General features: G+C 49.4%; 2 protein-coding genes across 2 annotated transcripts; both read left to right on the forward strand.

The window, feature by feature from the left end:
- The first annotated feature begins 2,295 nt into the window (after positions 1–2,295).
- On the forward strand, positions 2,296–3,228 carry LOC118689926 (G-protein coupled receptor 35-like). The gene has a single exon (XM_036388397.2). It carries the CDS (start codon positions 2,296–2,298, stop codon positions 3,226–3,228), a length of 933 nt encoding a protein of 310 aa, XP_036244290.2.
- A 5,385-nt stretch (positions 3,229–8,613) lies between these two features.
- Positions 8,614–9,555, forward strand: LOC118689894 (G-protein coupled receptor 35-like). The gene has a single exon (XM_036388357.1). The coding sequence runs from the start codon at positions 8,614–8,616 to the stop codon at positions 9,553–9,555; it is 942 nt and encodes a 313-aa protein (XP_036244250.1).
- Positions 9,556–12,861: the final 3,306 nt, after the last annotated feature.

The raw sequence follows: 12,861 nt of genomic DNA on the forward strand, positions 1-12,861 counted from the left end.
TCAGCCTCTGCCTTGCATCTCTTCCTCCAGCCTCTCTGTTCAGGGTCTGGCAGAAGCCTCCTGCTTCTTGAGCTGCTGGAGGAAACAAGCTCAGCCTGGGCCTCCCTCCCCAGATGGTCACCAGCTTCTGGGCTGGGGGGCAGCTGCTGAGCAGCTCTCCCCAGACTATGGTGGGCACGTCAGGACACCCTGCACAGCACTGGTGACCTTGTCTGTTGAGCCCCAGCCTATTGCTGGTCTTCCAGCAGCAGCAAGATGCTGTTTCACAGCTGTCTCCATCCTTCTGTCACAGCTCTAAGTTGCTGCCTAGCCCCTCTGATGCTGCAGGCATTTCATCTACCCCACATGAAGCATTTCCAGCAGCCACAGGATATGCTAGCTAGTCAAGCTGAACCTCTTTAAAGGTTTGAGGATTTTTATTTTTTTTTGCTCATTCATACCCTATCAGTGCCTTTTGGGCTGCTTTAAACCCTCTACTCATTTCCTCCATCCTCCTCCCAGCCTCTGGACTGCCCTGTGGGCTGAAGCCCTTGTGAGCCCTGCTGCTGGGAACTGCACTGGGCCAGGTCTCCAGCCCCAAAGGCAGCTCTGGCCAGAGCCCTTTGATGCTGCAGAGCCCAGCAGTGTGGTTTGCCTGTGCTGCACCTCTGCAGAGGCTGCTGCAGGCACTGCATCCCAAGGCAGTGAAAAGAAGCCTGGGCACCAGTGCAGCTGTCAGACTTCTGCCTCATGCCATAACCCGTGACCACAAGCAGTGACAGTTCCCTGCTGCTGCTGTCCACAGTGCAGAGAGGTTTTCCTCAGGGGACAAGTGTCCCCTTCCCTGCAGGGTACAGGCAGTGAGCAGCAAGCCTCTGTTGGGAAAGCCAGGCCTGAGCATACAAGAACTGTGCAGCAGTCACATTAGTGTCTGCTATTGCAAGACACTCACACATCCCTCCAAAAACTGAGTTATTTGTGTATTTTTCAGTGACTTCAGGACTGAATTCTGATTTGCAGGCAGTGCCTTCATGCACTGGCCACAAGGTCTGCATTGCTGGTGGAGGCACATAACTGCTTACCTAGGCAGAGGTGATGTCCCTTCCCAGGTCTCTGAAAGCTGTAAGATTTCACCAGATCCCTCCCCACTTCACTCTGTAAAAAACTTATTTTACATTGAAAGCGGTTTTTTTGTTGTTTGTTTGTTTTTTCTGAAGTGAATTTAGATGCAAGCAGAAGTGGCAGATACTGAGAATCACCGGTTCAGAGAATTTTTCCATGTGCTTGTCACATGAAACCACTTTGCACAGGAAGGACTCTGCTGAAAGATGATTTTTATCAGGCCATGAACTCACACTCTTCACCCAACTAATACTCCTGCCAAGCATCTTGCAGCTTGTGTGACAGAGGCTCAAGAGCTACTCCCACAGCATGGATTTCTGAGGGTGGCTGGCTGCCTGCCTGGAGCAGGAGCCATCTAATTCAGCCCTTGTTCTGCAGTGGTGTTCCCTCTTCCAGATGTGACTTTCTGCTTTGCATCTGCAGACTCCTACTCTCTCCTGGAACAAAAGGACTTAAAATCAGGTTAATCCTTCCTCATTCCCCTCCTGGCGAGGTGGAGAGCAGCATACTTCACTCTCTCCCTTGGGAGAGCAGGAATGCAGATTCAGCTGTTTTCCTCAGCTTGGAGAAGGAGCTCCAGGTTCACAAGGTGGTGCAAAGGCTCAGAAACCTTCCCAGACAGAGCCAGAGCATAAGAATTTCTATCAAGTGACATTTGCTATGCACTCCCACCCCTTCACCCCCAGTCTGAATCCAAACCCAGTAGAACTGACAGAGGAGCTTTCACTCATGGGTTGTGCTGGGCTTTAGTTTTGGTTGCTGCAAACCCTCCCTAGCTCAACACCAAGCTAAGGTAATTTTACATCATCTGCACAGCCTGGTTTAAGGAATTTGTGTTCACATTGTCACAGGATGTGCCCACTACCTAGGGAGGCTCTTCTGAGTGCCATGTTGCCTCCTGCCCACACACACTTCAAGATCTCCCTATTTAATAAAGGCTGTCTGTCATGTCCTCTTGGAAATGTACCCTGAGACACTCATAAACTGAATGGACATAAACAATGCTTGACAAAGGATGCCAAAGATGACACAGGCTGACTGAGAAAGACAGCTCTGGAAAGCTCAAATTCACATTTTTAACAAAAGACATATGTACTTACATGTGCTTTTTTTTTTACAGCTACTAAGAGGTCTTACCATGTCTTTTCCTATTTCAGGTCTCAGAACATCATACAACATCTGTAACTCAGGACAATGAATGTGTCCAACAACTGCAGCACCAGAAATCTAGAACCTCACCCCCATGTTCGCCTCATTGAGTTTGCTCTCTATAGCCTCATTTTCTTTTTTGGAGCACTATTTAATGCCCTTGCCTTCTGGGTGTTCTCCTGCAAGATGAAGAAGTGGACAGAAACCAGGGTGTATGTAATGAATTTAGTCTTTGCAGATTTCTCTGTCATCTGTACCTTGCCTTCCATGGTTTATTTGCTCTGGAATAAGTCAGCCCGAGGGAAGCTCTGCCAGTTTACAGAGACAATGTATTTTATCAACATGTTAGTGAGCATCTACATCATTTCATTCATCTCCATTGATCGATACATTGCCATAAAGCACCCTTTGAAAGCCAGGGCCTTCAGGTCCCCGTCAAAGGCTGCCCTCCTCTGTGGGCTCCTGTGGGTCCTGGTGATAGTCAGTGCCACCATCCAGCTGATGCACCACAGACATGCAGATCTCTGCTTCCAGACCTACACGCTGCCTGCTGCTCTCAGCCTGCTGGCCATTTTCTTTGTTTTCATTCTCCCATTCGCCATCTTGATCTTCTGCTCCACAGAAGTGGTCAGGGACCTCAAGAAACATCTGAACACAAATTCACCGGAGGAGAAATCGATCCATAAAGCTGTACACATAATTTATGCAAATCTGATTGTATTTCTGGTATGTTTCCTGCCAGCCTTCCTCGGGCTGCTTGCCAGGTTCATCATGGAGAGCATTGGAGCTACCTGTTTCCTGCTCTGTATCATGGAGAACTTCTCCTCCGTGTTGAGGTGCATTGCCACGTCCAACTGCTGTCTCGATAGTGTCTGCTACTACTTTGTCACCAGGGAGTTCCAGGAAGCCTTTCTACAGCCCAAAGCCAGTACTCAACAACCAGAGGCAACCCACCCCTTGCAGATACAGACATGCTAAAGGGGAACAAACTCCAACATCTGCAACATAAAGAGGAAATACAGCTTCAGGGCTATTGGATAAGTATTGCTCTTTTTCTCTAGCAAGTTCTTTGTTAGGGTTAGAAAGTTATACTTTATGTTTCCATTAAACAGGTCACAGAGATATGTAAAAGTGTGTATGTAATCAGTTGTTGTTAACGTGCCTCCATTCCACCCTCCAGCACCTACTTGTTACAGGTACAGCAAGACAGGTGAGCCATGTACCTCTTTTAGTTCCTTCTGCAGCTAAAATCCACTGATCCTTCTTGCCAACATGTACAAATGTATCTATCATATCATACCTCATTGTGTATTTCAGGTTGTTTCCATTATTAAACAAATCCAGTTGTCCCAGATTGCAAGGCAAGATGTATTCTATTTGCCATCTGTATGGCAGCTGTCTCCTGTTCAGGGGGCAGTTTTCCTTATCTCTTCCACACCCACTCCTCCCTCGGGAGGGGACATCTGCTGATAACAGCTATGGAATGTCCCTGCATGGCTGATAAGAACTACAGCATCCCATTGGGAGATGTGAGCCCAGAGGGAGGAGCCAAGCATTCCTACCTGGATATAATCTGGAGATTCTGGAACACCAGCACAGCTTCTGCACGGGATTCCCAGAGGAACAGCAGCTGCCTCTTGCCCTGGATCTTCAGAGGCAGAGACTGCACCTTTCTACAGGATCCCCGCTCCAGCAGAACCAGCCCTGACACTGCAGGAGGGCTGAGCCACAATTCCAATGGTTCTGCTGCCAACAGCCTGACCCACAGGGTGTCAGGCTGGGTTCTGACTCTGTCAGTGTTGTTCCAGTCTACTGCATTGTTTATTTTATCCTTTCATTTTCTTCCCCCTTAAAGAACTGTTATTCTTGCTCCCATATTTTTTGCCTGAGAGCCCCTTAATTTAAAATTTATAGCAACTCAGAGAGGGGGGGAGATTTACATTCTCCATTTCAGGGGGGGCTACTGCCTTCCTTAGCAGACTCCTGTCTTTCCAAACCAAGACACCAGTTTATACTTATCCCATTCCTTTGGCAGCTTGGGCCGGGTGGCTGTTCAGATGGTTCTGGCGTATTATTAAGCCCATGTCCCTACAAAACAGCCTAGGCTGTCCTGAGCTCCTTCCCCTTTAACTCAACAGGTCAGACAGGTGTGAAGGAACACTTCTGGGATGAAAGCAACACTTGTCCAATGCCATAAAGGCACAAAGTCCAGATTTCAGAGCTGTCTTCCTGCCAGGTGCCTCCAGCTGCCCTGCTGAGCCCTGGTTCCCAGACAGCTCCTCAGAGCAGCCATCCCTGCAGGGCTGTTCCCCCCACACGCTGAAGGCATTTCACTGCTGCCCCAGCACTCGCCACCCTGGCACTGCCCTGCCCTGGCTTGTGCTGTGTCACCAGGCTGTGCCATTGGGCTCAGAGCAGCCCCACCCTGCTGGGTTTCCACAGCCTGCCCACACTGACACCTTTAACATTTCCATCACAGATTTGTGTTTTTCCACGAGTCAGTAGCCTAGAAAAGTCAGGGGAGAGAGGAAGTGGATAAATGCTGCCTAGAACTGGGCTTTTTTTTCTTTCTGAATGCTAAAAAAACCCCAAAACAGCACTGAGCTCTGCCCAGCAATACTCAGAGTGTTCCACCAGACAGTGTGGGGGAGTCTTTCCTGCTCACAAACACATCTTCCCCCGTGACCTATACCTGCCCTCTGTCAGCCCACAGCTGCTTCACCTTTGAGAGCATGAGCTCCTGTGCTGGGTTTGCAGGGCCTGGTTTTTGGTAGCAGGGGGTCCACAGAGGTGGCTCCTGTGAGAAGCTGCTGGAAGCTTCCACTGTGCCTGGCAGAGCCAGTCCCTGATGGGTCTGAGGATGGACGTGCTGTTGGCCAAGGCTGGGCCAATGAGAGAGATTGGAAACACCTCTGTGGTAACAGATTTAAGAAGAAAATCAAAATATAGCTTTTTCTAGCCAGAGAAAAGGAGAAGGTGAGAACATGTGAGGGAAACAATGTGGAGACACCAAGATCAGTGGAGAAGGACAGACAGGAGGTGCTCTAGGAGCCAGAGGTGAGATTCCTCTGCAGGCTGTGTTGAGAGCATGGTGAGACAGCTGTGCCCCTACAGTCCCTGGGGATCCAGGGGGGATGCAGAGATCCACTCAAAGCCCATGGGGATCCATGGAGGATGCAGAGATCCACAGGGATGCAGAGATCCACCCACAGCCCATGGATCCATGGGGGATGCAGAGATCCACCCAAAGCCCGTGGGGATCCATGGGGGATGCAGAGATCCACAGGGGATGCAGAGATTCCGCCCCAGCCCATGGGGAAGGTGCCCATGCTGGAGCAGGTGGATGCCTGGAGGAGGCTGTGATCCAGTGGAAGACTCAGTGGAGAGGGGGCCCTGCTCCCAGGCTGGAGCAGCCTGTTCTTGGAGGACTGCACCCCGTGGATGAGTGACCCACACTGCAGCAGTTTTGGGAGGACTGTCTCCCATGGGAGGGACTCACATAGCAGGAATTTTGGGAGAAGTGCTGCTCTTGAGAGTGGACCCAACTCTGGAGAAGTTCACAGAGAACTGTCTCTCCCATGGTCTCACAGGGACTGCTCTCCCAGAGCAGCAGAAGGAAATCTCGGGGGTGAACTGACCCAAACCCCCATGCCCTGTCTCCCTGTGCTGTCAGTGGGAAGGAGGGAGGGGTTGGGAGAAGAAAAGGTGTTTTAAGGGCTTACTTTACTTCTTATTATCCTCCTCTAATTTTGTAAGTAATAAAATCACTTTGTATCTCTAAGATGAGCTTGTTTTGCCCTTGAAGTGTTTTCTCCCAGTCCTTATTTCAGCTTAGGAACCCTTTGTTAAATGTTCCTCTCCTCTGCCCAGCCGTGGCAGGGGAGGGCGAGTGAGCAGCTCTCGTGGGTGCCTGGCATTTGGCCAGTGTCAAACCATGACAGCTCCAAAGACAAGAATTATTGGGACAAATCCTGAGGGAGTCAGTCTGGCTCCTGTCAGCTGGCTCAGAGAGATGGGATTCCAATTGCTCTAGCCAGTGGGCAGCAAAACCCATGCAAATGTCTGTGACACACCACTGGGCAGCTCCTAACCATGCTCCCAAAGGTCGCAGCCCCTCAGTGCCACACTGGTGGCAGTGACTGCCGTGACATGGCTTCCCAGTGGCACTGATGGGCAGAGTTGCACTCCTGGCTGCTGTGCTGAGGGAAAGCCAGCCCACAGATCTGTCAGGTGCAGGTGACAGCAGCCCTGTGTGTCCCCAGGCTCGCTGTCCCCGGGGGCACAGGCACCACTGTCCCCTCGGAAATGTCCCTGTCCCGCCCGGGCCCCCTCTGCCACCGCAGCACCGCTGCCCAGCCTCCCTGAGGAACCTTCTGCTGCCAGACGGGCAATTTGCAACCATTACGGGTTTTATCTCAGAAATTGTTTTCCCCCGACTGGAAAGATGACATTTTAATTGCCGGGCTGTGTGAGGCGAGGCGGGGATGAGCGGGGGGACCGACGGCGGAGCTCTGAGCTGCCGGCAGCGGGACAACAGAGGGCACCAGAGGCTCCAGCCCGAGGAAGTCAGGGCATAAATGAAGCGCTGGTGTTCGCACGAGTTCAGTGCTGGGCTCAGCCCTGCCGGGCTGTGACAGCCCCGGGACAGCAGTGACAGCACGGCCAGCACGGATCCCTTCCCTGCCGAGACAGCCGCGGCCTGTCTGAGGAGCAGCCCGCCCGCGGAGCAGGTAAAGCCAGCCGGCCCTTCCCTGTCCCACAGCAGCGACCGTGCCCTGCCCGGCCCCTCAGGGTGCGCCTCTCACCCCTGCTCCCCTGCACTCAGTGCCGCTGCCCGGCTCCCTGCTGCTCCCACAGCTCCTCTGCCTCTGATGGCAGCCACATCCCGCTCAGGGGTCTCTGCCCCTCGCTGCAGGTCCCATTAGTGCTCCCTCAGGTGTGGGGACAGCTGGCACACGGCCTTGGAGCTGCCACCAGCTCCGCGCTTGTGCGGGGCTCCCTGGGGCTGGCATGTCCAGCCCAGAGGGCTCAGCTGTTCCTCAGGCCACTGATAGGCAGGCAGAGTGGCTTTTTCACTGCAAGGTGACCACAACAGCCTGCCAGGGAACAGCTGCAGCATAGGCGGAAACCACAGAGGGGCCAAAACCTATGAGGCTGAAAGCCCAAGAGCGCCAGGACACCGGCTGTGTGTTAGCTCCTCCATGAATTCCACCCTAAAAATGACTGTATGCCTGGGGCTCAGTACTGCCATACCCGTTCTGGTACTAGAGCAGGTGTTGTGCTTTCCTGTGCCAGATCTGTCTCCCAGTCTTGGACACTAGAAACAGTTCACTTACTTAATGCAATCATCTATTTTAACTACAATTTGCATGTTGATGTTTCAAAGCTGCTGACTTATAAGGCAAGGTATTGGTAAGAGATTGTAGGAATCTGGGCACTTCCCGTTCCTGGCTCATTGCAAACACTTCCTATATGAGCTGCAGACAAAGTCTGATTCATCCTCTTTGCCGGTGGCAAATGCCCTGAGATATTTAAAGGAAGAGCAGGAGATAAGTTCTCAGATTCATGTTTTCTGACCAAAATTTTTGCTTCCTACCTTTGAAGGTTGAGATCAGACACATGTGCTCATTTGCTCACTTTCCCTTCTTTCTCTGGAGGCCTGTTATCTGCTAGGGCTGCTAATATCCCTGCTGAGCTGTTCCTCCCCACCAGAGGATGGATTTGTGTTTGGGGGCACAAATCCTGCCCACAGCAGGCACCCACCCACCCAGCAGCCTGCAGCAGCATTCCCACTGCCCCTGGGAGCAAAGCCACTGGGCTGGAAGGGCTCAAGCCCTGACGATGTTCTCAGGTCTGGCAAGACCCAGAGCAAACACATAGGGTGGCTTCAGCAGCAAACCAAGGGCTGTGGAGGGCGAATGGGGAATGCTGCCCAGGGCGAATGGGGAATGCTGCCCAGGGCAGATGGATAATGCTGCCCAGGAAAAATGGGGAATACTGCCCAGGGCAAATGGATAATGCTGCCCAGTTCTGGTGTGGGCTGTCCTAAAGCCAGTGGCTCTGACAACCACAGCAGAGCAAAGGTAACAATGAAAAAGAGTATTCTGCTTTGCTGTGACCCAACTGTTCATACCAGGACCGGAGAGACGGTGAGGCAAGCTTAACCCTGCACCAGCAGTAAGAAAGGGCAGTCTCGGTAGTTCTGTGGACTGAACAAAAACCAGTTCAGTTTTTGAGGCTGCCCACATGAGCAGTGCAGGGACACGAAGAGCTGCAGGGCCATGAGAGGAGGGCACAGCCGCAGGACACTGCCAGTGAGCTCAGTCTCATGCCTGCACTCTTTCCTTGCAGAGACAGCCCAACATGGAGAACTGCACTAACAGAGATCCAGATGATACCATTGTGGTGCTTCAGCTGGTTGTGTACATCCCAGTGCTCGCTCTGGGGATCCCACTGAATGCAATTGCCTTCTGGGTCTTCTGCTGCAAAATCAAGAGGTGGACTGAGACCAAGGTGTACATGATCAACCTCATCATGGCAGACACTTCCCTGCTCTTCACCCTGCCTTTCCTGCTGTATTTTAGCAAGTTCAGACATCCCATAGACCGGCTGTGTTTAACCATACAAAACATCTATTTTACAAACATGCCTATGAGCATCTTTATCATCACCCTGATTGCGATTGATCGATACATTGCAATCAAGTTCCCTCTAAAAGCAAAGATCCTTCGATCCCCACTGAAGTCAGCTTCTGTCTGTGGCTTTCTCTGGATAGCAATGATCATTTATTCCGTTTCATACCGCACGTATCGCAGTAAGAAGGAACGTTTTTGCTTTCGGAAACAATCTCTTCTACCTAACTATTCCTCTTTAGTCTACAGCATCTGTGGGTATTTTATTCCCTTAGGGATTGTGATGTTTTGCTCAGTACAAGTCATCAGATGTCTAAAAAAGAAGATGGCCACAGGTCCTCATGAGACAAAACTATTCCAGAAGGCTGTGCAGATAGTTTCTGTGAATTTGTGTGTGTTTGCTGTCTGTTTCTCACCTTTCCACATCTCACTGCTCTTGCGGTTTGCAGTGGAAGCTACTGGAGCTTGTTCTCTGCTGCCAGGAGTTATAACCTATATTAAGGTCTCTGCATGCTTAGCAAATTGTAACTGCTGTCTGGATGCATTTTGCTATTATTTTGCAGCCAAGGAATTTCCAGAGTTTTCTTCTATGTTCCCCAAGTGTATATTTATCAGGTCCAAGATGAACCAAAGCAAGGAGTCAGAGCCACCCACGGATCAAGTGATGGTATGAACAAGGTGTAGTGCATGGCAGGTGTTGAGTGCCACAAAGCTGCTCAAGTTTTGAGGCACAGGCAATGGAGCCACATACAGTGTTTGCAATCATTGTAGGCATAGGCAGATGGACAAAAAGGGGCAAACCCCTCCAAAGGGTCTGATGTTAACTTGAATTTTGTCCTGCTGTCCTCAGTGACTTGACTCCAGCTCTGACTACAGTCTTGTATTGCATCGCAGCTCCAGGCGCCTCCTGGTGACAGCTTGTCTTGGTTGGCTTCATGGTCCTTCACTTTCAGTGTCTTCTGACTTGTAAACCTCTAGAATATTTCCTCCTGGGACTGCAAGCTCATATTCTGCTGATGTAAACTTAGAGGCAGTTAACTTCCTTAGTGGCAACTGACATATAGTTCCCCTATGAGTGTGTCACCACGCAGTAGTGACACTGGTTCAGACCACAGTCTGAAACCACTGACTAGACCTTGGTGAAATAAACACACAAAGGACTGTTCCCAGCACGGAAAGTGTCCCATATCCAGGATTAGATCCACCTGCTTTGTGTCAATTCTTGGGCAGACAACACAGCAGAAGCTGCAGTGAGCAATCGTGCCATAAGGACAAATGAAACTACTCAGGTCATTCAGCTGATAACTCCAGTCCCAGTTTTCTTCACTGGTGTATTTTCTAATGCTCTGGCATTCCTGGTATTTCACTGCAAGCAGAGCAAGTAGCCTGTGTGTATGTGTGTGTGTATGTGACCAGTTTAACCATTGCACACTGTTTAGTCCTCGTTCTGCCTCTAAATGATCTTTTCAAAGACAGGAAAAGATATGGGAGACAAACAGTGCCTGATCTTATCAACCATATATTGCTTAAGGAGATGTGTGAGTGTTGTCACCCATCAACAAATATGCTGCAATTAACTACCCCCAGAAAGCAAGAGGCTTCTTGACAGACATCTCTTACAAGCCAGGCAAGTGATGTTCAGCAAGGAAAAACTTCAGGAACAGCACAGAGGGCCTTCAAAAACAGTTTTGGACCTGTGATTCCCTTCTGAGACTTTGCATCTCATTGCTTATAATGAATGACTGTTCCAAAAAGATTATTATGATTTTTTTTTATTATTTTGAAAAAAGAGATGAAGATTCATATCAACCTACTGTTAATCCAGAAAGCAAATAACTTGCTTATTTTTGCAGATTTGGTCATGCTCATGTTTTCTCCCAGTTAACATGGAGAACTTGTTCAATTTCCAATGGGCTCCAAATAGGTTATCTACTCTGAAATACAGAATAGCAATGCTTTTTATACATGTGGCCTCACATATAGTGTTCCTTTTTCTCATTGTAAAGCAGAAAGTAGTTGACTTCACAATCTCTGTCATCATTGGGATTTTTTTTTGCTGTTGTCACTGAGTGCTATGAAAACAAACAAAAAATCCATACTTTTGCAAGTGAAAATAAAGATGTGTCATAGTAACATATCTATAAATAATATTCATTTATTACCATTATGCATCAGAGTCCTCTACTCTTAATGCTAAACCTATCCTGGAGACTGGGAGAAAAGCCTTTGCTACCGAGATATAAGATCTGCCTTCCAGCAGGGTATTTAGCAGTGAAACCCAAAAATGAGCAAGGAACTTTCTGATTATCTGAAGATATATGTTCTACCCTGGACAAAAATTATTATCTGGTTTATATGTCAAGTTTTGGATGGATTTCTGGCATCCTGCTTCAGTCTGAACAAAGCCTCAGTTCCCTGAGTGCTCCCAGTAAATGGAACAGATGAGTTATCAGACCCTGGGCCACAACAAACTGCTGGCCTCCATCCAGCACTGCAATAGCAATCCAGGAGGATGGCAACATCCTTAACCCCAAATCTTTTCCATTTCCTAGCACAAGAGTCTGGGAAATGGTAGTGGGGACCAGCCACAGCTGCCAGAGTCCATCAGCTCCCCCAAGCAGCAAGGTTGAACCACTGCATTTTACCAACATTTCTGCAAGATGTAACTTTCCTGTCCCTTAAAAGAAAAAAATGCTGATAATGGTTTCCACTTCAGGCTTGTGAGAAAAAAAATAAAAAACAACAAACAATAGAAGGAAAAGCCTAAAAAAAATTCAGAATCTTGCTTTTATGAATCTGCAAAAATAATCTGCTTTTATGTGGGTGAGTGAGTGAGTGAGTGAGTGAGTGAGTGAGTGAGTAGCCACCAATATAACATTTTTGGCCCTCCTATGCATAGAAGGCAGGGGCTGGCATTAGACTTTATTTTGCTGTTTGGTGGCATTTGGGCAGGCCTGAGAGCTGAGTTCTTACTCAGGGGGCTGAAGGACAATACTGGGGAGCTGTGGGCTGGGTGCTGCTTCCAGGTGCTGGAGGCCTCTCTGATTTTGTTTCCTTGGCACAGCACAGCTGTTCCAGGGGTGAGTGCTGCCCAGCAGCCTCCAGGGAACTCCACAAGCCCTGAAGCAGCATCAGGCTTGTGGGAAGCACAGGCTTTTCCATGTCCTGCCCAGTGTGTGGGCACAGATACTCAGCTGGTCCCTGGTGCTGCTGATGCCTTGGGATTTTTAGCTTTTGTGTTTTTCATGTATTTATAATCCTGCAGTTCTTTAGTGTTTAATTCTAAACTCCACACACAGTGTGAGCTGCTGCTTTCCCATTTTGGGCAGACACAACAATTCCTCTCCAATCAAGGACATCTCACTGCCCCAGGCCCTGAGAGATGTAAAATAAAAGTGAGTTGGGGGCAGTAAACTTGGGGTACATGGCTTCATTACCTGAAGCTGTACTTGGAAGATTGACCCCCAATATCAAATGGACAAATTTATAAAAGTGTGAAAACCTGTGACCCATCATCCATTTTTGGGTGTAGCCCTTGTAGGTCTTCATCTGCCCTAAATGTACCTGAAGGCCCTTCAATAAATAGAACTGCTTTTTATTGCCTTAATTCTGTCTGGCCTCTGTTTTTAGGTAGCCCCAAAAGGCATCACTGCAGAAGCATGGGGAGGGTTGCAGCACAGGAGCCCCGACAGCGTTTCCTGCAAAAGGCAATTCCGTGCAGTGTTGGGGAAGGGGAAAGGGGAAACAGCCCCAACAGCCAGGGCTGGTCATTGTGTGGGATTGCTGCACTTAGCCTCAAACCGCCATTTGATGTGCTAAAAATAAGACTGACATGTTTTGCTCTCAACCCTACAGTTCTCTTTTAGTCAAGATCTGCTGTTGCACCATCCCTTCTGGCCGTGAGAAAGGCAGGAAAGCAACCCTGCGAGGCAGAGGCACTGCAGGGCAGCCAGAGCCCTGTGTCCCTCCCTGTGTGTGG

The sequence above is a fragment of the Molothrus ater genome, chromosome 10, assembly GCF_012460135.2.
Source record: "Molothrus ater isolate BHLD 08-10-18 breed brown headed cowbird chromosome 10, BPBGC_Mater_1.1, whole genome shotgun sequence".
In the NCBI taxonomy this organism is placed as follows: domain Eukaryota; kingdom Metazoa; phylum Chordata; class Aves; order Passeriformes; family Icteridae; genus Molothrus; species Molothrus ater.